At 52.6% G+C, this 23,497-nt stretch overlaps 2 protein-coding genes across 14 annotated transcripts in view; one reads left to right on the plus strand and one right to left on the minus strand.

Annotated features, from left to right (window-relative positions):
* Positions 1-4,250, plus strand: part of PPP1R12B (protein phosphatase 1 regulatory subunit 12B) — a 215,597-nt gene extending 211,347 nt beyond the window's left edge. For 7 of the 10 annotated variants that reach the window (XM_040462276.1, XM_040462275.1, XM_040462278.1 and 4 more), the window contains one exon: positions 1,067-1,165. Coding sequence is in view for 3 of the 10 variants with exons in the window: in XM_040462277.1 (XP_040318211.1) it covers positions 1,067-1,153 (87 nt within the window). In the remaining 7 variants the exon portion in view is untranslated. Of the gene's footprint in view, positions 1-1,066 lie in introns of all 10 variants that reach the window. The other 3 variants (XM_040462280.1, XM_040462288.1, XM_040462277.1) reach the window with 2 other exon arrangements.
* A 6,623-nt stretch (positions 4,251-10,873) lies between these two features.
* The window catches only part of SYT2 (synaptotagmin 2), a 108,284-nt gene continuing 95,660 nt past the window's right edge, over positions 10,874-23,497 (minus strand). For all 4 annotated transcript variants that reach the window (XM_040462289.1, XM_040462292.1, XM_040462291.1 and 1 more), the window contains exons 4-9: positions 22,913-23,032; positions 22,277-22,444; positions 21,736-21,903; positions 20,269-20,386; positions 19,203-19,336; positions 10,874-17,094 (exon numbers count right to left, since the gene is read on the minus strand). In XM_040462289.1, the coding sequence (XP_040318223.1) occupies positions 16,888-17,094; positions 19,203-19,336; positions 20,269-20,386; positions 21,736-21,903; positions 22,277-22,444; positions 22,913-23,032 (915 nt within the window). In that variant the 3' untranslated portion in view covers positions 10,874-16,887. The remainder of the gene's footprint in view (positions 17,095-19,202; positions 19,337-20,268; positions 20,387-21,735; positions 21,904-22,276; positions 22,445-22,912; positions 23,033-23,497) is intronic.

The raw sequence follows: 23,497 nt of genomic DNA on the forward strand, positions 1-23,497 counted from the left end.
ATTTTTGTAGCCTTCACAGTGAAGATGCGCTTACCCTCTAACCTAAGTCTCCCTAAACTGCCACCAGGGCCCGCACATAAACTACATCCTCATCAACATCCCATTATGGTTTTTAGATGCGGCACATACCTGTCAGAGTGCCTGTTTACAATATAAGGACTTGGATATCCAGACTGGGGCTTGGGGCTGCTATTTTGCCTTTGTTTTGCAAAGATTGAAAACAAAGGCTGCTATTTTTCTTTGTTTTGCAATAGAATTGAAACCTCTATTCCCCCATCCCCCAAAGCACCTGTTTCCTGGATTTGTAACACCATTTCCTAAAATTGCTAATAAGGCACCCTGGTATCCCTTGGTAACTACCACTGGGGAGCTTTGGGCAAGGATTATTAAACATATACCACCACTCATTGTGCTTCACAGCTCTGTGATGGCCAAATCTGTAAGCCCCCTGGCTTTAGTGGTTGAAAGTGGATACATGTAGTATGACCAGCAAGAATTTTGGTGGCTTTTATCACAGAAGGCACTAGAAGGAGGACCTTAAATCATCCTGTGGGTGTGACAGAAAGCCGAGTTGTGCCCCCTCTCCCCTGCATTCCTATTTTTGATGCGGTGTGGAGCAGTGTCTGTCTTTGACTCTTTTAGTTGACCCAGTGCTCCTTTCTAAATTTCTTCCCTGTGCCCCTAGCAGCTCACTTTGGCATTCTCCCCAGTTTCTCCAGACTTGAAGTGAGTTCAAGGGCACAAACCAATGAAAACAGTTACTGATTCAGGAGAATGAAAGGATACGTGGTGCGGAACATGAAGCCTGCATACAAAGAAATAAGATACTGCTAAATATGCTAGTTCAAAAGATGGAGGGGCTGTGGTCTCCCTTAATATGAGCATCACCAACTCAATAAGTAGGAAGATTCAGGGGAAGTTCATCCCTGGGAGAAGGCATGGTGACACTTCACTGTATCAGCTGCCTCCAAAGGCCCCGCCCACTGGGCTGGCCTGGTCTGGTCAGGGAGGGTAGAGGAGTTGATCATGCCAAGCTCTAACACACCTTTCCCTCTGTCACCTACAGGTGTTAACAGAACTGAAATCCGACAACCAGAGGCTGAAAGATGAAAATGGTGCCCTCATCAGAGTCATCAGCAAACTGTCCAAATAGACTAGGCTCCAGATTTAGGAGGGATAGGACGGCATTTGCTGCCCCCATGCCTCTTTTCCAGCCATTGTCTTCCAACCAAAAGAAGTGAATGTTTTGGTGGAAGGACCACTTCTTTCTGCCCCTCTTCCAGTCACCTTCTCTGCACTGTACATTTCCTCTGCACTCTCAGTGCCCTGTTCCTCCTATACCCCCACCCCGAGTTTTATGACAGTTTTAATTGAAGCATGATTGTGATAATTGGAACCATTCGAGCCATCTGGAGAAGGCCTTGGGGAGTACACCAGGCTCAGCTGTGGACCCCAACTTCCTGCTGCTCAGCTACTTGTCCACATTGGATTTGGTCCAAACATGTAAGGCCTCTACCCAAACCAGTACCCCACAGCCTTTCACGCTCTTCCAGTGTCCTCTGATATAGATGAGTCTTATGGTGGCCACTCCAGGATCCTGTCTGGGATGCCAAGAGAAACAGGATGTTGGCAAAATCATCCGACAGCTTCTGGAGCTGTGTTTCCATTAGATTCAAGGTGACAGTGACTCTGCATTGAAGGTCTCTGCTAGTCTTCACCTCAGGAACTGACTTTTCTCTAACTCCTTGCTGGTGTTACTGTTACTTTTTCTATCAACAACCCAGTAACATCCCTGACTAGTCTTAACTCCTACTCCTCCCTCATGCCTCGTCCCCTTCCCCAGGGCTCAGATGACCCTGGCTTCATTTATTCCTTTCCTTTCTATCCTTTTATTTTTCTTCCTGTCTCCCCTCCACCACCTCACCACATGGTGTAAAAGCTAGAATGGAGCATCTGACCTCCCTTGCCTTTGGCCATTATGGAAAGTCATTTCTCCTGGGGCACTCTGGAGACCAGAAGAATTGCCTTGGTGGCAGCACCACCGGCCTTCTCGCTGAAAAGCCAGACCATGGCATAAATGTCAGCCCACTGTTCTCATCTCCTACGTGTTTTCCCTACACAGTGAGTTTCTTTAGTAGAAAATCTGGGCTCTGAACACCCCATTCCGCCTCACCTCCTTTTGACCTTGTTTTCCTCTCTTCACTCTGGCACCTGCTCCTAATGAAAAAGGAAGTCCTCGCAAGGAGGCATGAGAGCTGAGGAGGGTAGATTGATGGGAGGTAGACTAGGGAGTGAAAGCAGGTTGGAAAGACATATATGGTGTAAAGTAGAGTAGCTGGCGACACTTGCAGCCTCGTGACAAAGAAGGTAGAAGATGGCAGCCCATCGTGCTGTGATAATGGTGGTGAATGTGACTGTTTCTGGTGGCTAGATTTAGGGGAGAGACCTTTGTTTCCTTAGAAGCCAGCAGGAACAATGACTTCTTAACAGAGGTTGAAAGTGATGAGATCCTTCCAACCCATTCATGAGAGTCATGGAATCTTTGGCAAAGCCCAGAGATCGTATGATGGAGCTTTCCATTGTTGTGTCACAGGGAACCCCCCCCCCCCCCCACACACACACACCACGATCAGGTGTTCCCTGGTGGCTGTGCACTTAATCCTTGGAAGTTGGGCAACTCTGATAACCAGAAAGTTTTTCCTAACATGAGTTAAGGTCTGCCTGTGGATTCTCCACATTGTCCAGTACTGCCCTTTGATGTGACAACCCTTCAGATATGTGGAGGCAGGGATCTCCCCTTAACCTTACTTCCAGCTGATGTTTCCCCAGTCCTTTGGGGCACTCCCCACATGGCATACTTTTCCTGTCTGTCACATCTCGTCTGTCGTCTCTTGGAAAAAAACAGCCTTTTAAAATATGCCCAGACCTGGACAGATACTCCATTAGCACAAAATTAAACCATTGGTCCTTGGTGATGACCCAATATTAATACTCAACGTATTTGCTCTTTATCGGTATTCTCCCTTGGTTCGTTTATTTTGAGTGTGCAAGTCATTTAAATTCTCCTCATTTTAGAGCTGCCTGTGATATTCAGCGCTTTGAGTGATCCATTCTCTTAACATATACTACCTCTGTCCATTTTTTATTTCTTTCCAGAAAATGACAATATAGTTCTCCATGGCTCTTTGAAACATTACATGCTCTTTAAACCAGAGGCTATAATTCAAGATCCTAATTCCAAAATAGGAAATATGTCTCCCCTGGCAAAACCCCATTTTTAGAGTATACAGAAGTCTCTCTTCCATTTCCAACTATTTTCCAAGAGAAGCTGCTACTGATTAGGATTTTGTATGATCATGGGAGCGCTGTGCACTCAGTTCTCAGGGAATGCTAAATTAGAGTAAAATGTTTCCTCGCTTCCACTATAAACATGTCCTTCATTCTAGGGAGAGGGGAAATCAACACAAGGTGTTGAGTAATTGGTTCTCCTGGCACATCCTGGACATTGGGCAAGGGATGGGGGTGGTTGCTGCCTCTTTCTCAGAAAAATAATTATTAGGAAAACATTTTGACCCTCTTCCGTTAGATAGACAGGGTAAAGGGGGTTACAGAGAGTTCCCTCAGATCTGTTTGTGTCTTTCAAAAGCGTGGGACAGAGTCTAAAAACTCTTAGGGTGGTGTTATGCCCCTGCTGCTTCACACAGCCCTTTCACATTAAAGATGCCTTTTCTTGCCAGAAAAGTTTTCCTTGTGATGAAAAATTAACAAGCTTCTCAATCTCAGGAATATTGAATTCTATGGCCAAGAGCTCATGAAAGTGTAAACCACGCTAGGTAATTTCAGGCACTCTCTCCTATGCAATTAATTTTATTAGACAGATAGACTCTGAATTCTGGTCCCTTTCCAGAAAATAAAACACCCTTTCTTCACAGTTGGATTGACTGGAAGCCCCAGGAGTGATGGTTAAAGACCTAATGACCAGCTGTGCACCCTGGGTGCCAGCCACAGCAGGCCCCCCTTCTCTTGTGCTGTTGGTCTCTCTGGTGGCCACAGAACTTCTGTCCTCAACCTGCTGGTTTGGATGCCCGTGAGCACCCCAGATAGCTCAAAGCTGCATGAATACTGCCGGTCTGGCCAACAATTTGGGGCCTGGCTGTGTCACTTTAGTCTTGACATGAAATATCAGAATGAGGAAGAGAAGGTTCTCAGTACAGCTTTATATCCTCTGTTCTCATTAATTTGATATTTTTCAAAACCAAGCCACACCTTTGGGAGTAATGGTTTGGCCATTCCAGAGATTCTCTGGCTGAAGTTGCCTATTTGTCTTTCAAGGGCTGCGTATTCTTTTCCAGATAGCTCTTGGGCATGATGGCCTCTGACCTCAGTCCCGGTCTCTAGTGCAACAGGGTTATGCAAATCTTGGGGTGTTGCCTTGAAAGAATCTACAGAATAGACCTGCCCTGGGCTTATTCAGTGCACTGAATTCTCTTTTGGGCAGTCTCACTTGATATTTCCTGGAACCTCCCTGCCGTGTCCTATCCAACAGCAGGATGTGTTCTCTTCTCTTCTGGGCCTTCCTGTCCCCCATTCCATGTTTGAGACCAAGATGCATGCATTGCTGTCTGAGGCCACTGGTGGAAGGAGGCTTCAGATCTCTGGTTTGGATCATTTCACATGCTTTCCCTGCCCAAAACAAAACGTGCTTATTGGGCAGTTCCAAGAAGGCTGAAACCCCACGTATCAGCCTATGAATCCCACAAAAATGTGTGTGAACTGTTTTGCTATCAGGGGCTTTTAACTGAGCCAGAGATGAGAAAAGAAACTCTCAAGGCCATGCAATTAGTTCGGTCTCTGGATTTCTGGCCCCAGTGCAGCCTCTCCTCACCAGACAGACAGATACACTGCCTCCCCTCCGAGAATGGCCAGCGTTTCAGCCCCGGCCGCTGGCACAGGAGAAGGTTCTGGCGACATGGGTGCCCTCCGTGTGCGGTGGTGGGTGCAAGGTGAGCAGAAGCGGCATGGACATGAGAGAACTATTTAATGTGTTGTCAGCTATTCGGCCTCCAGGCTGCTTTGCACCACAAAAGGGAAAGTGTGTAAAGGATTCGGCAACTGAGCCAATAGGCAGGGGGGACACCTAATTCCACCCCACCCAGTGAGCCACCATTTCCACTAGAGCTTAAGGACGTCACACTACATGGACCCCGGCTGGTGTCCTCCTCTTCCAGCCATTCTCAGGGGCCGTTGTTTGTGCTAACACTGCACCTAACTTTAGACACACAGTTGTCAATTATTGGTGGTCCCTGCCCAAATCTAGGCCCAACTGTAACTGCAGATCTTGGTCTCCATGCTGGGTTTTTTTTTTTTTTAATTTTTTTTTTTAACGTTTATTTTTGAGACAGAGAGAGACAGAGCATGAATGGGGGAGGGTCAGAGAGCGAGGGTGACACAGAATCTGAAACAGGCTCCAGGCTCTGAGTTGTCAGCACAGAGCCCGACGCGGGGCTTGAACTCACAGACTGCAAGATCATGACCTGAGCCGAAGTCGGACACTTAACCGACTGAGCCACCCAGGCGCCCCTCCATGCTGGTTTTTAAGGCAGATTTCAACCCATCAAAGGATGTGATTCCTCTGACCCAATAAGCAAGACAGCTTTGAGGGCAGAATAAGGCAACATGAAGGGATAAGCCCCTAGGAGTCAGAACATCAGATTCGAGGGCCAACTCTTGGGACCTTGGGAAAGGCACCTTCCCTGTCTGCAAATGGTGGTTGGACTGATAATCCTTGAGATCCCTTCTAGGCTTCAGATTCCGTGATTTGTTTATACCTAGGAATTTCAGAATATTTCTTACACTCAGAATTTTTGCTCTTTCCAAGGGCAAAAATTCTTGGTTTCTTCTCGATTCAAACTGTTTTAACATCAGCAAGTCAAGGTTGGCTTCTCATCCTTGTTAGAAAGTGAATTTAATACTGAGGGTAATTGAATGGTGTTGGCAATTGCTTTCCCTCCTAATGGCTGGGTAAGAATATTAAAACCTGCAGAGGTGGAAATTGGAGCTCATGGGGAAATGGATAGAAAGCAATTTGTTGCAGGCAGCCTTTGGACAAATTGTTTTAATAGGAAATAGAGCTGCTCCTTCATAGATTTCCTCCACCTACCTTTCCTCCACCTTCTCGAATGTGGTCTACATGGCCGTTCACATCCAAAGAGCAGACATTGCCTTTCTGCTTAGCACCAGCTTGCTCATAGTCTTAAATTCTGCCCTGTAGCAGCAAGAGAATTTTCCTCAGTGAGAACCTCAGCCTTTAGTTCTGTTGAGCTCCTCTGGATTCTGGACTAGAAGTAGGACGTTCCAGTGCTGTTCACGATGGTCCTTCCTTTAAGCAGGTCTGCAGGAGCACTCTACCAGGGCAGTAAAAGCTTTAGACCCTAAGTCCACACAGCCGTATTGCATAGAACAGCACTCAGCCCTGACAAGCCTCCTGCAGGACCGGGTGTGAGCAGAGTGGAAGGACAGAGACCCTGAAAGGGGAGGTGGCCATGAGCTGCAGTGGGAAGGTGGGAAGAAGGCAGAACAAAGAGCAGTGTGGAGGCCGCCAGCCCCAGAGGAAGGGGTCACTGAGCCACGGAGCCACAAGCAGGGGAATGAGTGCTGGCTCTCTGGTGCCCTCATCCTTTGGCCCCCAGCGGAGCACAGATTTTAATCAGCTTCCCTAATGGGTATCGACATTGCTTGGGAGCAGTGGACCCTATCAGGGAACAGCTATTGATCGCTTGTGTTCTGATTAGATTGGAAAACAGATCAACTTCGCTGCTGCCCAGGAACTGTTATTGTCACAGCTACTCGGGAAGGAGGTGGTCTCTGGGGACGGAGAAAAACCAAATCGAGAATCTTGACTAGCCTGCCAACGACTACAGGGGAAGAGACGCATTCACTTGTCCTTTGAGATTTGTGGGTGAGCGTCAAATTGTACCTAGTGTGGCTTGCAACCCAGTGTCCCGGAAGCCCCTCCTCAGGAAGAACTGTAATAAGAGGCTGTGTTTACAGACAGGCACCACCGATGAGTGATGAATTGACGAATGATCTTACCTAAAGAGGTTTAACAATTTGGAGAGCACTCTGGCTTCTAGCCTGTGTGCATACACATGCACATTTGCTAGCACAGAGCTTTCAGAAGGAAGTCTGGCATATTCTTGATGAACCAGTTTTATCCAAGTGTATTGTCCTGTTCATTCTTATATTTTGCTTTCCCCCTGCCCTTCCAGTCCCCTAAAGGACTTCTCCCTGAGCCATTCTCCCATCTGCTTATCATTTTGGACTGTGATTCTTCCAGAGTGATACTTTCCGTTATTTCTCCAAATTTCCCCCTCACGCTTCCAATAAACTTCTTGGGTGTCCCCTTAAAGTAACATGAGGGTGCTCTTCTGTCCATCTCCCCCTCCCCCCAGGAAAACATAGCATTCACCCTTCCTCTCTCAGCTTCCTCCATTCTTTGTTCTTTGCTTTTCTCACTTGGAGCTGATGGTACTTAGGGGAGGAGGTTTTCCACAAATCAGCCATGATTCCTGGAGGAGTTCCATACGCCAACAACTACTACCACCACCACCAGCCTCTTCTAGTTTCAGAGGTCCCTGGCTGTGCTAATGGCCTCTCGGAAATGAGGTTTGAATGGCGGGCCTGTTCGACTTCTCCACAGACTGGCCAGAGAGACCATGGGTAGCCATGTCTGGTTTTTGTTCTGAGAGTTTTGACTATTTCCAGCTAGAGACAGAGTGTCTTCTCAGAAGAAAACTTCAGCCCCTTGCTGCCTTGTAGGAGAAGATTCAGGAAAGGCACAGTGACTGCAGTGAGCCTGTCTGAGCCTCTGAAGTCCCACAAAACCAGAGTTGGGGGATGAGTGCAGATCCTGAACAGGGACATGTGATGTCAGCATTTACTAGACTCTCACCTTAACATATCTGACCTTGCCTTTTCTCCCTCCCACACCACTGAAGCCTGGGACAGATCCCAGTGTGTCCTCTGGTGAAGAAGGCCAAATAATGAGCCATTAGAGGAAGAAGGACGTAGGGGCTCAAGCACAGAACACCAGCAGGGGTAGGAGAGGGTTCTGGAAGGATGCACAAATCCACAATAACTCTGCTTCTAGTTAGTGTCCCTTGAGCCCTTGAACGATCGGGCCTGCCACCTAGCTGGCACCTAAGTAGGGCCACCATCTCCCTGAAGAGGGAGGGAACATGTTTTGCCCATGCACTCCCTGCTCTCGGAGAATGTACGACTTACGCCATTCAGACTCCGCCTTTGTCTTTATGGCTTCCCTCCCTCCGTTCTTCCTCTGCCTTGACCTTGATCAGATAGGGGCGAGAAGAGCTTATAAGAACCACTCTGGGGTCTTCATGCCTCTCCCATTTTCAGGGTTGAATTTTGTGTCTTCTCCACTCACTCCACTCTTCACTCCCGACCTCACTTCCACCGCAGTTCAAGCGCCAGAAGTAACGTTTCCAGCTGAGTTGTGTGGATTAATTTCAGTCCCTTGTAAATACACCTGGGGCGGGCTAGGGGCATTTAGGGAGGGGAGCCAGACTCGCTTTGTGAATTGAATGTATTTTTATGCAATTTTGAGTGGCCTTTCAACCCTGAGATGAATGATTTTGTTTTACTGGTTGTTATTATATAGTATTAAGTATTCTGTGTTTGAAAGTTTGGGAATAATAATATTCACATCTATATGATGCCTGTAAACACAACCATATTTATAAATGAGTAAATAAAACCGTGTTTTAACTTTGTGACTACGTCTCCACAATTCAGGAAATGGGTTTATAGGATCTCCCATCTGGGACAGCCCCTTCCAATACTTGGGGGCTTCCCCCTCCTGCCTCTGTCCCAGGAAGAGCCGCAAGTGAATCACTGTCCTTGAGAGCAGGGTCTCTGGAGTCGGGCCCAGGAAAAGCCTAGATTGGAGGTTCAAAAGAACCATTAGAAGAAATCAAAATTCCCAGTGTCGAGTGACTAGAAATATGGTTATTTCTCTGAAGAGAGGAAGGCTCACTGACAGGTGTGGAGGCAGGCTAGATGGACACTAATGCACTCTTGCGTATGGACAAAAGAGGGCTAGAGAGGCGGTAGCTTTCTTGGGCTCCTGGAGGTCTCCCGGCTCTCACCCTTAGCTCTCTGCCACATACATAATGGCCCTCCCTAGGTCACTGACTCAAAAGAGCCAAAACCACTCTGTAGCTTCAGACTACAAAGGTAGCTAACTTGGTTGGGGGTTATCGGAGGTTAAATCCAAGCTTCCAACAAAGCCATGCGCAGGGAGGAGGCTGCTCAGGCCCGCTGGCAGCCTTGGCAGGTGGGAGGCCAGGTCTGACCTCGCTCGGCCAACGTTCGGGTCTGGTTTCTCCATCCAGCAAGCCCTGCCTCTGGCTTTCTCAGCCCTGTGCATTCTGCCAAGCAGAAATCCCTGGTCACTGACTTGGCGCAAGCACAGGGAGTCGGGGAGGAAAGATTCTTTTCCCTTGCTGTCACCCAGCTGCTTGTAGCCCAAGCAGCAACAGAACAAACACACATGATGTCATGGTTGAAGAGTTCAGACCTGCCCTGGGGCCCGAAACAGAGGCAAAGCAGCGCGTGTGATGCGAGGGCCTTCTAAACAGCAAGTGTCCTTTCTCTTTCTGGATTCCCGCCCCCACCCCTCCCCCCACCCCACCCCTGCTGGACCTGAGGTAGGCAGAGCTGGAGTATCCCCTAGCGGCCAAGTGGTCCAGTCTTCAGAGGGGACGAGCCCACGGCGGAGAGCTCACGTTCTCAGGAGAGTCGCCTTGGACAAATCCCCAGTCCCTGGGCTGAGCAGGCTCCTGCCCCTCACCTTACTGGGCCACCCAGCCTACCCTGCTCAGGAACTAAAGCAGCAAGACCAGATCTGTGCCTGGACCTTACCGGCCAGCCCTAGCCTGGGCCCGGAGGCCCCACTCCCACCTGGCTGTCGTTACACAGAGCTGGGATCTCAGCCTGGGCTAAGCTCACAAAATGGCAGAGGCTCGCCGGTCTTCAAGACCAGGAGACAGGGCCACAGGCTTTGGAGGGAACTGAGGAAGGAGCTTAACCCTTTCCGGCTCTTGGGGGGGGTGGTGAGCCTGTGTAAAACCTTGAGAGACTCGTTTTGGGGACTGAAACTTCATTCTGTTTTTAAAAACCGGAACTGAACTACTGAACTAGGCAGAGGCATATGAGTGAACACGGGCCTGCTGCGTCCTCATTCTTGATAACTGGACACTCTGCAAAACAGATTTTCCTGGGGCGCCTGGGTGGCTCAGTCGGTTAAGCGTCCGACTTCCGCTCAGGTCATGACCTCACGGTTTGTGAGTTCGAGCCCCGCGTCGGGCTCCGTGCTGACAGCTCAGAGCCTGGAGCCTGCTTCCGATTCCATGTCTCCCTCTCTCTCTGCCCCTCCCCCGCTCACGCTCACACGCTCTCTTTCAAAAATAAACACATTAAAAAAAAACATTCTCACTCTTCAAATTCCCCTTCCCCAGGCCCAGCTTCCTTGCGTAGCGCTCAGACTGTGGCTGTTCCCCAAGCCCAGCCCCCATGGAAAGAAATCAAGGGCCTGGTCCATCCCTCAACCTCCCACAATGCATTCCCCAGCACCACAGTCCTGCCCCCAGAAAGCTGTCGTGAGGGTATGTGTGCCCCACCACCCATCATGGGGTGCGTCCCCAAGAAGAGAATGGGTCTCAGGCCTCTTGTACTGCTTCCCTGAAGGAAGATGCTGGGCTAGAGGCCAGACCCTCACCCTCACCCACCCTCATGAGGCAGCTCCTGCCTGCCCCCTCCCCCCAGCCCAGCAAAAACTAGAGACAGCCCCCACCCCCAGGTTTCTTTCAGCTCATTTCTTTAATAAGGAGACGCAGCTCATTACAAAATAACAATTTGACAAGAGATCGGACAAGAACAGAGTCCACATAAGGGGGGGTGTGGAGAGCATTGCCAAGCATGGGGCGGGGACGGCGGGCGGAGAGGGGGCCGGGCTATACATGAGTCCTTCCTATGAAGACAAAGGCAGTGTTCCTGGTGGGGCCGATGCATTCCGGGGGCGACCTGGGGCAGACGAGGGTCTGCCCACCCTGGTTTTGAAGTTTTCAGATCCCTGGGATTTCAGAAAGCAGCAAATCCAGTCCTTAGATGGGGAGGAGTCAGGGCAGAACTTCTAGTCAGGCTTCTTTGAAGAGGGTCCTCCTCGAGTCCTGATGGCTGAGGAGGGCTGGATGGAGAGACCCCCCTCCGGCCCCACGCACACTTCTCTGCCACCTCCCCAGGCCAGATCCCCTCAATTCTTGCCTGCATTGTGGGTGTGAACAGTGGGAGGGTCCCGGAGAGAGCCAGAAAGAGGTTAGACACTTCGTCCCTCCACCCCTCCAAGCTCCTGATCCCAGCCCACCCGGAGATGGTCCCCAGCGCAAAGATCCCTGGGGCTTCTGCGCGCTTGAGCATACACAGTCACCTCGCAGCCTTTGGCCTTGTCCTCCTCCTGTTCCCATCTCTCTTCTTCCTCGTGCTTACTAGTCGCCATGCCTGAGGCCTCCTGGCATTATTCCCATAAGTCGTCTGCCCTCATCGGCGCCCCGGGGGCCGGGAGCTACACGTCCCTCTCAGCACCTCTGACCACTGGGTGCTCCTGGCTGGGGCTGCCCTGGGGAGCTGACAGGAGGGTCTGGGGGGGCCAGACCTGCCCACCACTCTCAAAGGAGCCCTGGCAACCCTCAGCTGCCCACTCTGGGGCGCTCTCTGTCAGCCTGCGGGAGGGGACACGGCGGGAAGGGCATAACCCACGGCGTTCTCCGGTGTCCCCCCAAGAGACCCCCCTCCCTCGCCACCCACACACCCCGACCCCGCGGTGTCACATACGCGGGGCTGGGTCTGTCAAAGCCAGATGGTAATGGGAACCCGAGCCGCTGACTAGCTGCTCCTGAAAATCCTGGTTGCCTCCTCGGCGCCCTTAGGAAAGGTACCCAAAACTATGGTGTCCCCACCACGGCCCTGTCCACACGCAGGGGGGAAATGGAGTTGGACTGTCAAACCCAGGTGGAGGGAGCCCGCTTGGGCAGGGCCAGGTGGGACGTCTCCTGGGGCCCTGCCGGAACCCCCGGACACCATCCGTCCTCATGACGTGGGGCTGAGAGAGCAGGAGGGGTGACAACAGGTGAGCCCTTCACAAGTGTTCTGTGGGGAGCCAGTCAGAGGGACACGGGGGGCTCCTGGGAGGAACCGAGGGCGGTCTCCAGCAGGAGGCCCCCTTTATGGCTTTTCAGTTAATTCAAACAGTGGGAGGAAGGGGCACACCACACACACACACACACGCAGGACACGGAAGCCACCGGGACACCAGACACCCGGCTGGACACGGTGCACGGTACACGGAGGGTCAGCTCTGCAGGCGGATGTGCGGCAGGCAGTGGGGACGGACAGGCCTTCAGGGCACCGGTGGTCGTCCCACGTCCCTGAAGGCAGGGCTGGTGCCAGAGCCGGAAGCCGACTCCCCCCCCCCCCCACCGCCGACGGCTCCCACTGGGGGATTCCCGATGGGGTGAGACCGGGTGGGGCTTGGGGACAAAGACTTTACGTGACATAAAATCGAAGGGGCAGCCTCAACGAGTGGTGTGAAATGGGTCTGAGGTCAGGGGTTAGGGGTTAGGGGTTAGGGGCACGGCCATGCGGCTATTTACAGAAAGAGACATGCATGTTGAGTAGACAAGACTCGGTTCATATGTTTATAGGTCACTATCGTCTTTTATAGATAACTAAATGCACACGGAAGGGGTCAGATGAGGCTCGAATGGCTTCAGAAGGGTCTTGTTTTGTTGTCGCTTCAAAAATAAAGTATATTCGTGTGTCTTCAAGTCACAGTGTCCCCTTCTCAATGTTGCAGCTCAAAAAGCAGTAAGATCCTTGGTGACCAGTCTCTGGCCCCCTGGGACTGAAGGGGGGGGAGCAGAGGGGACAAGTGGTCATAGAATAGGGGTGCCAGATAAAACACAGGACGGCCAGTTGCATTTGAACCCCGGGTAAACAACACATCACTTTTGGCGTAGTATGTCCCAAATTCTGCCTAGGCCATACTTAGCCTCAAAATTATTTTCTGTTTACCCGAAATTCAAATTTAACTGGGTATCTTGTATTTTTGTTTGCCAATCTGACAAACCATGTCATGGGGCTCTGCGCCACCAAGACCAGGCCTTGGGACCCTTCGCTGCCTGCCACCATGCTGGGCTCAGAGACAGGGCCCCCGACCAGCCTGAGGTGGGAAGGGGGAGGGTAGAAGGGACAGAGTGGAGGGTGGGAGGGCAGGTCTTGGCTCGATTTCTTCCTACCTTTACGGGGGCGGGGGGGGGGGACACCAAAAGACAGCCTCTCTCTGTATATGGTTGGGTGAGACCGAGAGTTAGCATACATTAAAGGATCATGGAATCTCTCACTTGCGACCCCAGGGGAGTTTCTTAACCTCTCTGCTCACCCACCACCACCCCGCTGCATGGAGGCAGGTTTGTCAGGGAGCTGGTTTTACCCACAGGAGGGACTGAGGCAACCCCTCTCTCCTCTCTCGCTGAAGCCCTGGGCCAGCAAAATCATCCCAAACTGATTCTGCAGAAACACAACCATGTATGGTTGCCTGGGAAGAAAAAAAAAGATCATCACCTGAGACTGTGCTCTAATCCCTGCTGTCCTGTCCTCCACCTGAGGGACCCCTGCCAAGTCATTTCTCGTTCATGCCAAGCATCGGCTCGCTGTCTGGGGCTGCCCGAGGGTTCTCTACCCGGCTGTCCCCAGGCCTCAGCTTCCACTTTCAAAGACCAACAATGTGCCTATGGCTCTGGCGGAGTTAGTTTCCCCTCTGGGATGATTATTCAAGGAGAAAGAAGCCCGAGTTTTCTGGCTTCACCCCATTTCCGGGTGGGATTGGGTTTGAGTCTTTGTGGTCTCAGTCCCTTTGGAAAAAAATCTCTTCTACGCTATTTCCTGCCTGGAATAGACGGGAAACTCATAACCACAGAGGCCTCCGGAACCCTTCTCTAGTCAAACCCTAGCTCCTAATTAGGGCCTACAGCCCACCCTAACGTCTCCAGAAATAAACCTGCATGGCAATGAGGGTTCAGAATGATGCTCCGGAGTTAGAGTAACATCAGCCCTCAGGTGTAGAAAACTCACGACTCTAAGTTGACCTGCCTAGTTCACGGGGCTGGATAGATGCCTTGACTAGGATGGCTCATTTGGGCCAAGCACCCATCTCAGGACCAGCCAGAAGCTAGGTGGGGTGCAGGGGTGGGGGAATGATTGCCCACACACAGGTCTCGCCCTGGCTCTACACCAATGCCAACAACACTCAGTCTCTCAGCAACCTGTCCCCACCTGCTCACTAGAGGTGGGCCCAGAGTAACAAAATCCAGCCTCTGTCTCTTGGCACATGGACACCCACACCTCCTAGGGGTGCCCACCATTTCTTTTCCTCCCCATCAGGAGAGTGGCAAATCTCGGGCTCTGGAAGGGCTGAATCAGGTTCATGGGCTGAGAAGAATCTCAGGCGGTAGGAAGCCCATCAGGAAAGGGCAAAAGAATGAAGGTAAGGAAAACAAGATGGACAATCCTCTGAGCAAGGTTTGTGGGATATGGTGGGGAGAGAGACCCTGAGAAAGCACCAAAACCTCACAGCTCTGGAGACTGGAGAAGAGCCCAGTGACTCCTGATGCCCATAGCAGGACATCCTACTCTGCAGTCAGCTGGGTTCTGAAGGCACCCCGTTTTCTGACAACTCTCCACCAGGACCACAACTCTGGTCCCGAGGACCAAAGCTCATAGTCCTTGTCAGAGTCTTACCTTCTCATCATTAAGTACACACCCAAACTCACACAGGCTCCAGTAAAATACGACCTCCCATGTGCCAAGGGCCACTAGCAAGAAGGAGAAGGGTCTCTGAGAAATGGGCAAGGTTTAGCCCTGCTTCCCAGTCTGTTTCTGACGGAGGTGTTCCCTCATTCCTTGCTCTAATCGAAACACATGGCACAGCAGAAACAAAAAAAAACCCCATTTCCTTTCTTTTAATAAAATAAAAAGATGCTCTGGACCCTCAAACCCTGAGTCTCTCTAACACTGTCCGTCTGTCTCAGGTACCTATAGAAAACTGAGGTGGTCCAGATGGGACAGGACAGGAAGTGCTGCCATTTTTGCTGGGAAAGAGAGAGATCCCCAAGCTTTGGGGAAGCTATGAGTATTCTGTGGCGAAGAAATGGCAAGGGCCTGAGGGCTTCACGGATGGAAGAGAGAGGCTGAAGGAAGGGAGGCAAGGGTGGGAGAAAGGGGTGAAAGGAAGTGGTGCTGGCCTTAGGTCATGTGGGACCTGACTCTCCTGCCCAGGCTGAAGGTTTGGAAGGAGGCTCAGTGCAAACTTGACTAACATATATATGGCTTTTTATCAATGCTGGGGACAAAAGGTGAAGAGGGAAAGGGACACAACCGAGCGTGGGGTAGAAACCCCGGCAGGTGTCCTCCACCACCCATTTGGAATGGATGTCCTGCTTCTTGGCATTCATAGAGAGACGCCTCCCCAAGGAATAGTAGGATGGGGCCTCCCCGCAGGTCTCCCTGGGCCACGTCAGCTACCCACAAACTATCTGGCATGGAAGGCAGAGGAGTGGGAGCTGGGGGGGGCACGGATCTCAGCACCCCCACCTATCTCATCCGGGAAATCTCTGCCGTCTCTCCACCATCCTCCCCCTTCTTACCTGGACCTCAGGGGGACAAGAATTCAAACCTTCTTTTTAGAGTCTCTGGCTCTGTACACAAAACAGTCTTCAGATAGTGTTGCTCCGCTTAGATTAAAAGAGAAAACAGAAGCAAAAGCATGATGGGGAAAAAATGCAAATGAACCGCATAGCTTATATTCTGGAAAGGGAGAAAGCATCTGTGTTTCCCACTGGAAGGGGGTAAAGAAGATCCAGGAGTTTCATTTGGTCTTTCTAGGTAATGGGTCTTCTTTCTTCATAGTTTGACGTTAACTGTCAACAACAGTGAGATCCCAGGACTGATGGTCCCTGTTAGAGTCTAACCAATCTAGTGAATAGTTCATGTCCACGAATGTCCCAGAAACCACACTTGTGGGGAAACAAGGCCTGACGAGAGGAAGTCTATGATGGCATCAGGTTTTTGGTCCTAGTTCTGGACAAGTCCAGTCTCCACATCTTGCCTCCCCAATAGCCACCCACAAAGAGTATGGGAGCTTCTGACACCCGACCAGGATCCTGAGCCCTCTCCACGAGCTGACGGAAGATCTCCCACTTAGACAGTGGACGTCTCTTCACTTCAGGGTCCCCGAAGAGCCTTCTCTTCCCACACAACTTCACTGTCCGTGGTTCATCCCAGGAATGCAGAGAGATGCTCCAACACACACACACACACACACACACGCACACACACGCACACATCATAGGCCACTGTGTTGCCTTCCCTGTCAGGAAACAGGATGTGCTGCCATTTTGTTGGTCCAGAACACTCAAAACACAGGAAGTGCTGTGACTCTCTGCTGAAAGAGGGCCTCACTCAGGGTGAGGTTCAAGTGAAGCTCTGAAAGAGTGAGAGGGAAACGTGACAGGGCATGCAGCAAGGACAGCTCCTGGGACGATGAAAAGAGCCAGGCTTCTCTTTGACCTGTTAGGGGACTCTCCTCACACAGCCATCAGAGGGAAGTTGGTCTCTCAAAAGAGATAAAGGAAGGAAAAACAAGGACACAACCACAAACAAATGAGAAAGAAAACCTCTAAGGTTGCATAACTGAGGTATTGATAGCTCTGGATCTTGTCAGTGTCTGTAACGGCGCGGGATCCCGGCCGCTGTTGCCTACTTGTTCTTGCCCAGAAGCGCGTCCACCTCTTCCTCGGGCTTGAGTGAGTGCCACTGGGCGATGGGCCTCCGGGGGTTGGCCAGCATGTCAGACCAGTGCCGCAGCTCTGTGCCCGTGGCGTTGCTGCCCACGAAGATCTTGCCAATGGCTTCGTTCTTGCCCAGCTTGTCATAGTCCAGCACAGTGACCACCACCTGGACTTTCTGCAGGGAAACAGAGGAGGGAGGGGGGGAGTTGGCAGGTGGAAACGCACGATCCCGTGACCAAACTTCTCCTCCTCTATCCTCTACTCCAAATGCCCCGCAAGGAGAGACCTCCCAGGGCGGCTTGCTTCTATCTCTGAACTTACTTCCAAGACTGAACTTAAAGGGAGGCAAAGGCTGCACGTTCTGGAAACAGCCTTTCTCCCTACCAGTAGGCACTTACCCAGCATGTGCTGTGCTCCAGCCACTGTTGAGTGCCTGGAAGTGGAGGGCGGTGAAGACAAGGGAAGAGCAGTACTTCACCTTAACGAAAGCAGCAGACCCATACTCAGAAATTTATAACACAAAGTGAGGCAGGTTCTGCTAGAGAGGTAAGCACAAGGTACTACGGGAACTCAGACGAGGTGACAGTCCTCCTCGGGTCAATCAAGAAAGGCTTCACCAAGGAGGTGACATAGAAACTGGGAGGTGAAGGCTGAGGACTTCTCTAGGCAGAGAGAGAAGAGAATCCCAAGAAGCAAGAGGAGCCTGGGCATAGAAATAGAAGCGTGCACTTGGTATCTTGGAAACAGAAGAAGTTCAGAGTCACTGAGGTTGAGTGTGAGAACAACCAGGCAGAAAATGGGGTCAGCAGGGTGGGCTGTGCAGGGTGGGGTCAGCTAAGGAGTGTGCCTTTTGTTCTTCAGGCAAGCAACAGGGAGCTCCCAAAGACTCCTGGGAGGAGTGGCATGGATATTTCAGGAAGAGACCCCTCACATCGAGGCGGGAGATTCACTGGAGGAGGACGGGGACTGACAGGTGGGGAGGCCGGCCGGGGGCCAAGGGGGGAGCTGTGGGGGCTGGGTAGTGAATGCCTGAACCAAGGTGGGGCGGTGGGAATGGAAGCAGGGGCCAGGCTGGAGAGGCACTGAGGGGAGAGAATCAAAAGGACTTGGTGGTCAGTTGGACTGGCCGCGGTGACACTCGGGACCTTTCTTCATCCTGCCCCACAGCCCACTCAGGCTACTCAAGCTCCACCTTTAGGACCAAGCTTGTCCAGGAAGCCTCACCTGTTTCAATGGCCTGTCCCTGCTCCCCCTCGCGACGGTGACGCCCTCGAGAGCAAGGACTATGTCTTCTGCACATGCTTCTCCAGCACCTAGCCAGTTCCTAGGGAGGCGCTTAGGGAATGCTCAGCAAAGCATGTTGGGTAAACGAGAAAGGAAAAAGGGTAGGGGGTCTAAGATGATGCCGAGGTTTGTCACTTGAAAAGAGAATGCAGACGAAGCAGGTTTGGGGTGTGGGCGGGGGAAGGGGAAGGGGTTTGGGGAAGGTCATTATGTTGGCTTTTGGCGTGTCAAACTTGAAACTCCTGGCCAGTACGCTTCATGTCTATCTTAAGTTTTCCACAAGGACTTCTCTTGGTCTAACATTATCGTTGAGATTCCCTTGACACCTTCGCCTCCCAGTCCTGGGGGCGGGGGGGGGGGGGCCGGGGGGGAAAGGAAGGGAGGAGGGAGCAGCTCACTCCAAAGAGGGAAGGACCAAGACTCCAAGAGGATCCAGCACTCTGCAATTCCAGACGGCTCCGGTGGGTGTCTGGTCCCGCCACATTCAGATCTCACTCATGCCCCCTCACGGTGAAAAACAGACCTCACCTCCAACACTTACCGAGCTTGCTGGTAGGAGGAAGGAAGGAGACAGTAGAGAAGGGAATGATGGAGGGGAAGAGGAGAGAGGAAGGGGGCAGAGGGGTACCTGGGAGCAGACCCAGGGGGCAGCAGAAGTGGGAGAAGGCTGGCCAAGGCAGGAAGTGGCTGCACCAGGAGGAGCGGAAGAGGACGAGGCTATACCCCTACCTCCCCGGCAGCTCCAACCTCACAGGCCCACTGAACGCCCGTGTACCTCACAGTTCCCAAGGAATGATGGGTAGGATGGCTTGGGGTGGTTCTTGTTCATCTCAGAAAAGGGGGAAGCCCTTTCTGGCAGGGGCCCCGGGAAGGAGGACCCAGGACGGCACCATGAGAGTCAGAGCCCTTCCCACCAGGGCGAGCGAGGTGGCTCGAGGCGTCTGGGTGAGTTCCCTCATGCCCCCACTGCTGTGCCCCCAGGCCCGAAAACCCGAGCACCTGAATCTGCTCGAAGGGGATCTCAAAGCTGAAGGACTCGTTGAAGTAGGGGTTCAGGGTCTTCTTCTTCACCGTCGTCTTCTTCTTCTTGAGCCTCTTCCCATTCTGCATCAGGTGGATCTTCACGTAGGGGTCTGTGCAGGGAGAATCCCGGCCCCAGAAAGGCACCCTTAGCGCCCCACCCTCCCACCGAACGTACTTGCCCGCCTAGAGCACCCACCCCACCAAGGCCAGGCACCCAGCAAGCCCTAAGGCATGGGCCGCTGAGTCTAAAAGCAGCAGAGTAAGCGTCCAGTTCAGGGGCGGCAAAAAGGTTTCGCTTCAAGGACCACCTCGGGCTGATTGGCTGTGGCCTCGTGTAACGCCTGGAGCATTACACTGGGGACATTCCTGAGACTAAGTAAGGCCTTGTCTAGAAAGAGTGAGGGGGTCGCTTGGTGATATCTGTCCTACGCAGGGGACAGAGGAGTGCTGAAGGCACCACACACATCTGCCATCCCCGATTCAATCCAATCCTCCTGACCTTGCAGATGAGCAGCCGAGGCTCACAAAAGTGAAGTGATGTGCCCCCAGTCACACAGCGGATCAGTGACAGAGCCGGCAGCCAGCCCCACCAGTTGAAGCCCAGGCACAGGCCTGATTCTCGGGAAAGTGCGTGCTCCGCTGTCCCACCAGAACCCTGTGCTGTGGGCTGGCCCCGCTCCGTGTGCTCCCCACCCCCCAAGTCCCCTTCCAGGGTAGGGCCAGCAGAGCGCCTCCCGGAAAAGTGTTCCGGACTGTGGCACGTGACAGAGGCAAGCTTTCCTACACAAGTTTCTCTGGTTCTTCCCTCCATGGCTTATACTGCCCAGCAGCTCAGAGTGGGGGCAGGGGACCCGTGGAGAAAGGAGGGAAAGTCAGACATCTCCGGCTCCACAGTCCTGCGCTCAGACCCACAGCTGCTCGGTGATACTCTCTGTATCCCAGGGCCAGAAAGTGCTCTTACAACGGATATGTGAACAGAGAAGTCAGGCCAGTGACCGGCTCGCTGGTGCCACCCAATGGCAGCCGGAAGTTCTGCATGTACCTGAAAGGCCACCTACGTCCATCTTCTTCAGGTTCTTGGCCTCCAGGATACAGACAGTGAGCTTCCCAGCCGTGGGCACGTAGCGCAGGGAGGTGCAGATGTCGCCCAACTTCTCTGGCTGTCCAGGGGGAAGAGCAGGACCCAGGGTCATCTTAGCCAGCCCACTGCCTCTAGCACGGCGGACCCCCATCTTGTCAAGACTAGCAAGGCGGTGGTGTATCCCCAGCCCTCTCAGTTCCCAGTCCCCACATCTGTGATGTTGGAGAAGGTCGCAGGGCCTCCTGCTGCAGTTCAACAAAGCCCCTGAGAGTGATGCTGCAGGAGTCATGCCCTTAGGAGTGAGGGGAGCAGAGTACAGGCTGTGGGCAGGAATGTGCGAGTGACGTCTGGGTGGATCTGGACACACGCGGGGCATGGTTGGGCTCCCACCCCAGGCCAAGGGGAGATGGAAAGGAGGCTGGGCATGGTACCCAAGGGTTCATTTCCAAGGACACTGGGAAAGCGAGTATCTCGGAAGCCTTCCTCCCTGATTACTCCCAACCCTTTCAATAGCCCCCTGTCGACCATTCCACTCGCAGTGTGACCTGTGGTCTTCAAAGCACAGTGTGTCCCTTCTCTTATGTGCTGTCAGTGCAACATCTTCATGGAGATAAGGCAAGGGTTCTTTGTGACCAGTGAGACTCCCACAAAGTCCCACAACAATTTAGCCCTGGGGGCAGGACAAAACCTGCTGGACTCCTGGTTTCTAAGAGCTCTGCCCACATCATGCCAGAGTCAAGCTTCTCAGAGACCAGGTCGCTCAGGCCAATATCCCGGCTCGAGTGTGCCAGCCCTGCTTTCACACAGCATGAGCCCCAAGGTAAGAAAGGGTGTCTTCAGCGTCCGTTCTCGCCCCCTCCGTTACCACCTGGTACTGAGCTGGCCACACAGCAGGGGCTTGGCCAAGACACATGACCAATGCTTGGAAGGAGCAGTGGCTAAAATGGAATATTTGGCACACAGTAGGTGCCCAATAAGTGTTGGGTAAGTGCTTGAAGCTGTAGCAGTTGTTGGGAGGACAAGCCCCCATGCAGTTGTTGGGAGGACAAGCCCCCATGCTGAGAATCTTTTAAAATAAATGTGGGCTTTCCTTGTGGGTAAACTGAGGCACGAAGTCATAAACCAGTGGCCCTAGGTGACAGCAGAAACTTAGGAGTAAAAATAATAATGGTGTTCTCCTTTACTTGAACACCTACTGGATGCCAGGTGCATTACAGGGATAAGTAATTCTCATCTGCAAAAACACTACAGGAGACAATCCAGATCTAAAGAGATTAAGTGATGTGCCCAGGGTCACACAGGTGGGGTTGTGGAGCTAGGGTCCTAACCCAGTTCACCCAACTCTAAAGCCTACCATCTCCGTCGTGCCAATAGGTGGTAGCCCAGGCGGGCAGCCACACTTATCTTCCACATGGTCTCTGCTCTCACCTCTTCCTTCTCCCCGCCCTGCAGGTCTCTCCACTCCTCGATGGGCTGGCCAAGGTCCACGGTGTTCATAGGCACCTTAACCTCGCCAATGATGTCATGTTTGGAGAAGCGGTCAAAGTCGTAGATGGCCATCACCAGGGTTTTGCCTCCTAGCTCTTGGTATGGCACCTGAAGGGCACAAGCAAGATCAGACAGGGGTCAAAGCCAACTCATGCACCTCCAGAGGCTTCTGTGGGCAGATCCTTTGGTTAGAGCTCTGTTCCTACTACCCTGCAGGACTCCTGGTGAGTCTGTAGAGACAGAGAGAAGACCTCAGGCTCTGGGGGAGCAGAGTGGATGCGGGGGGGAGGGGAATGTCCCAGTCCTACAGGAGGCTGAGCAGTGACCTCACACATAAGCCCACAGTCCAGCCCGCCATTGTTCCAGCCTGAGCTCATTCCAGGGCCTTAGCCACAGCTAAGAACCAAGGAAAGGTCTGTAGAACTCCCAGCAGAATTGGGATCAGGGAGGGACGTGGCATTATCCTTCCAGCCCGCATCACCTTGAAGGTGAAGGTTTCATTGAAGGCAGGGTTCAATGTCTTCCGATGGACTTTGGTCTCATATTTCTTCTTCTTGTCTGGAAGAAGGAAGACTTTGACATAAGGGTCTGAGGTGCCTCCCATGTCCAGGGCAGGCAATTCAGCAGCCTGCAGAACGCCGACGGTGAGCTGTGGAGAGAGTGAGGGAGGGCCTTGAGTCTCAGGACTGCTCTAACACCAGCCCTGGCCCTAGACCCAGCACCCACCACCTCCCCCGCCACCACCACCAGAGGTGGGCAGCTGGGGAGGTGGGAACAGGCTGGTGCTAGAGAGCAAGACTGGTCTCCATCTCCACCCCCAGGAATCTGGAATGACATCAGGAGAAGCAGTAGCTTAAAGGGCAACTGATTTGCCCAAGGTTGGTGGATGCCAATCTGGGCCAGGGAACCTTCTCTAGAGCAGGCTGGTGGCCAAGGCAGAGTCAATGTTCAGGGGTACCTGCCTGCGGTTTCCAGCCCACCCCACTCCATGGAAAGGAGGAATGCCTATGGGCCAAAGTGGGGGTGAGGGCTGTGGGAGTGTGGAGCTGTTTCTATCTCCCTCCCACCCAGCCCTCTGTCCCATCCCCCACTTTGCCGCCAAGCCCCACGCTCACACCTGGTTGGCCTGGAAATCATAGTCCAGGGAAAACTGCAGTTTTCCCAGATTCTCTGGCTCTTTCTCCTCCTCTCCTTCACCTTCTCCCTCAGTCAGGCCTGTCTCTGCATCGTCGTCATCCTGTGAAGGCTGGAGGAAAGGAGGGGCGAGTTAAGAGAGAATGGAGCCATGTGGCCTGGCGCAGGGGCATCAGGAAGCCAGCCCATCTGTGCAGACCCTGACTCAGAGCTGGTGCGGGGCAACAGGAAGGAATGTGGCACTGTGCAGGGGGCTTGATTCTGCACAGCCCCTCAAAGCCCCCAGACAGCCCCTCAGAACCCCAGACTGTGTCTGGAAGACCCAGTTCTGGTTTTGGTGTGCCTCTCTCCCTTCAAGACACAGTGCTATGAGACCAGGTGCTGCACCAATGCTCTAGACTTCTTGAGGTGGGGGAGGGGTGCTTCCCTTGTTAGCTCCTCCCCAAAAGTTCCCCCAGCTCAGGCCCCACCCATTCGAGGCAAGACTTACCAGGCGTGCATTGCAGGAATTCAGGAGCAGGGTGAGTCCCCAGAGGTAAGAAGAGAAGGAAGAAAGTGATGTAAGAAA

Source organism: Herpailurus yagouaroundi, unplaced genomic scaffold (assembly GCF_014898765.1).
Source record: "Herpailurus yagouaroundi ecotype Mexico unplaced genomic scaffold, PumYag 308, whole genome shotgun sequence".
NCBI classification, from domain to species: Eukaryota; Metazoa; Chordata; class Mammalia; order Carnivora; family Felidae; genus Herpailurus; species Herpailurus yagouaroundi.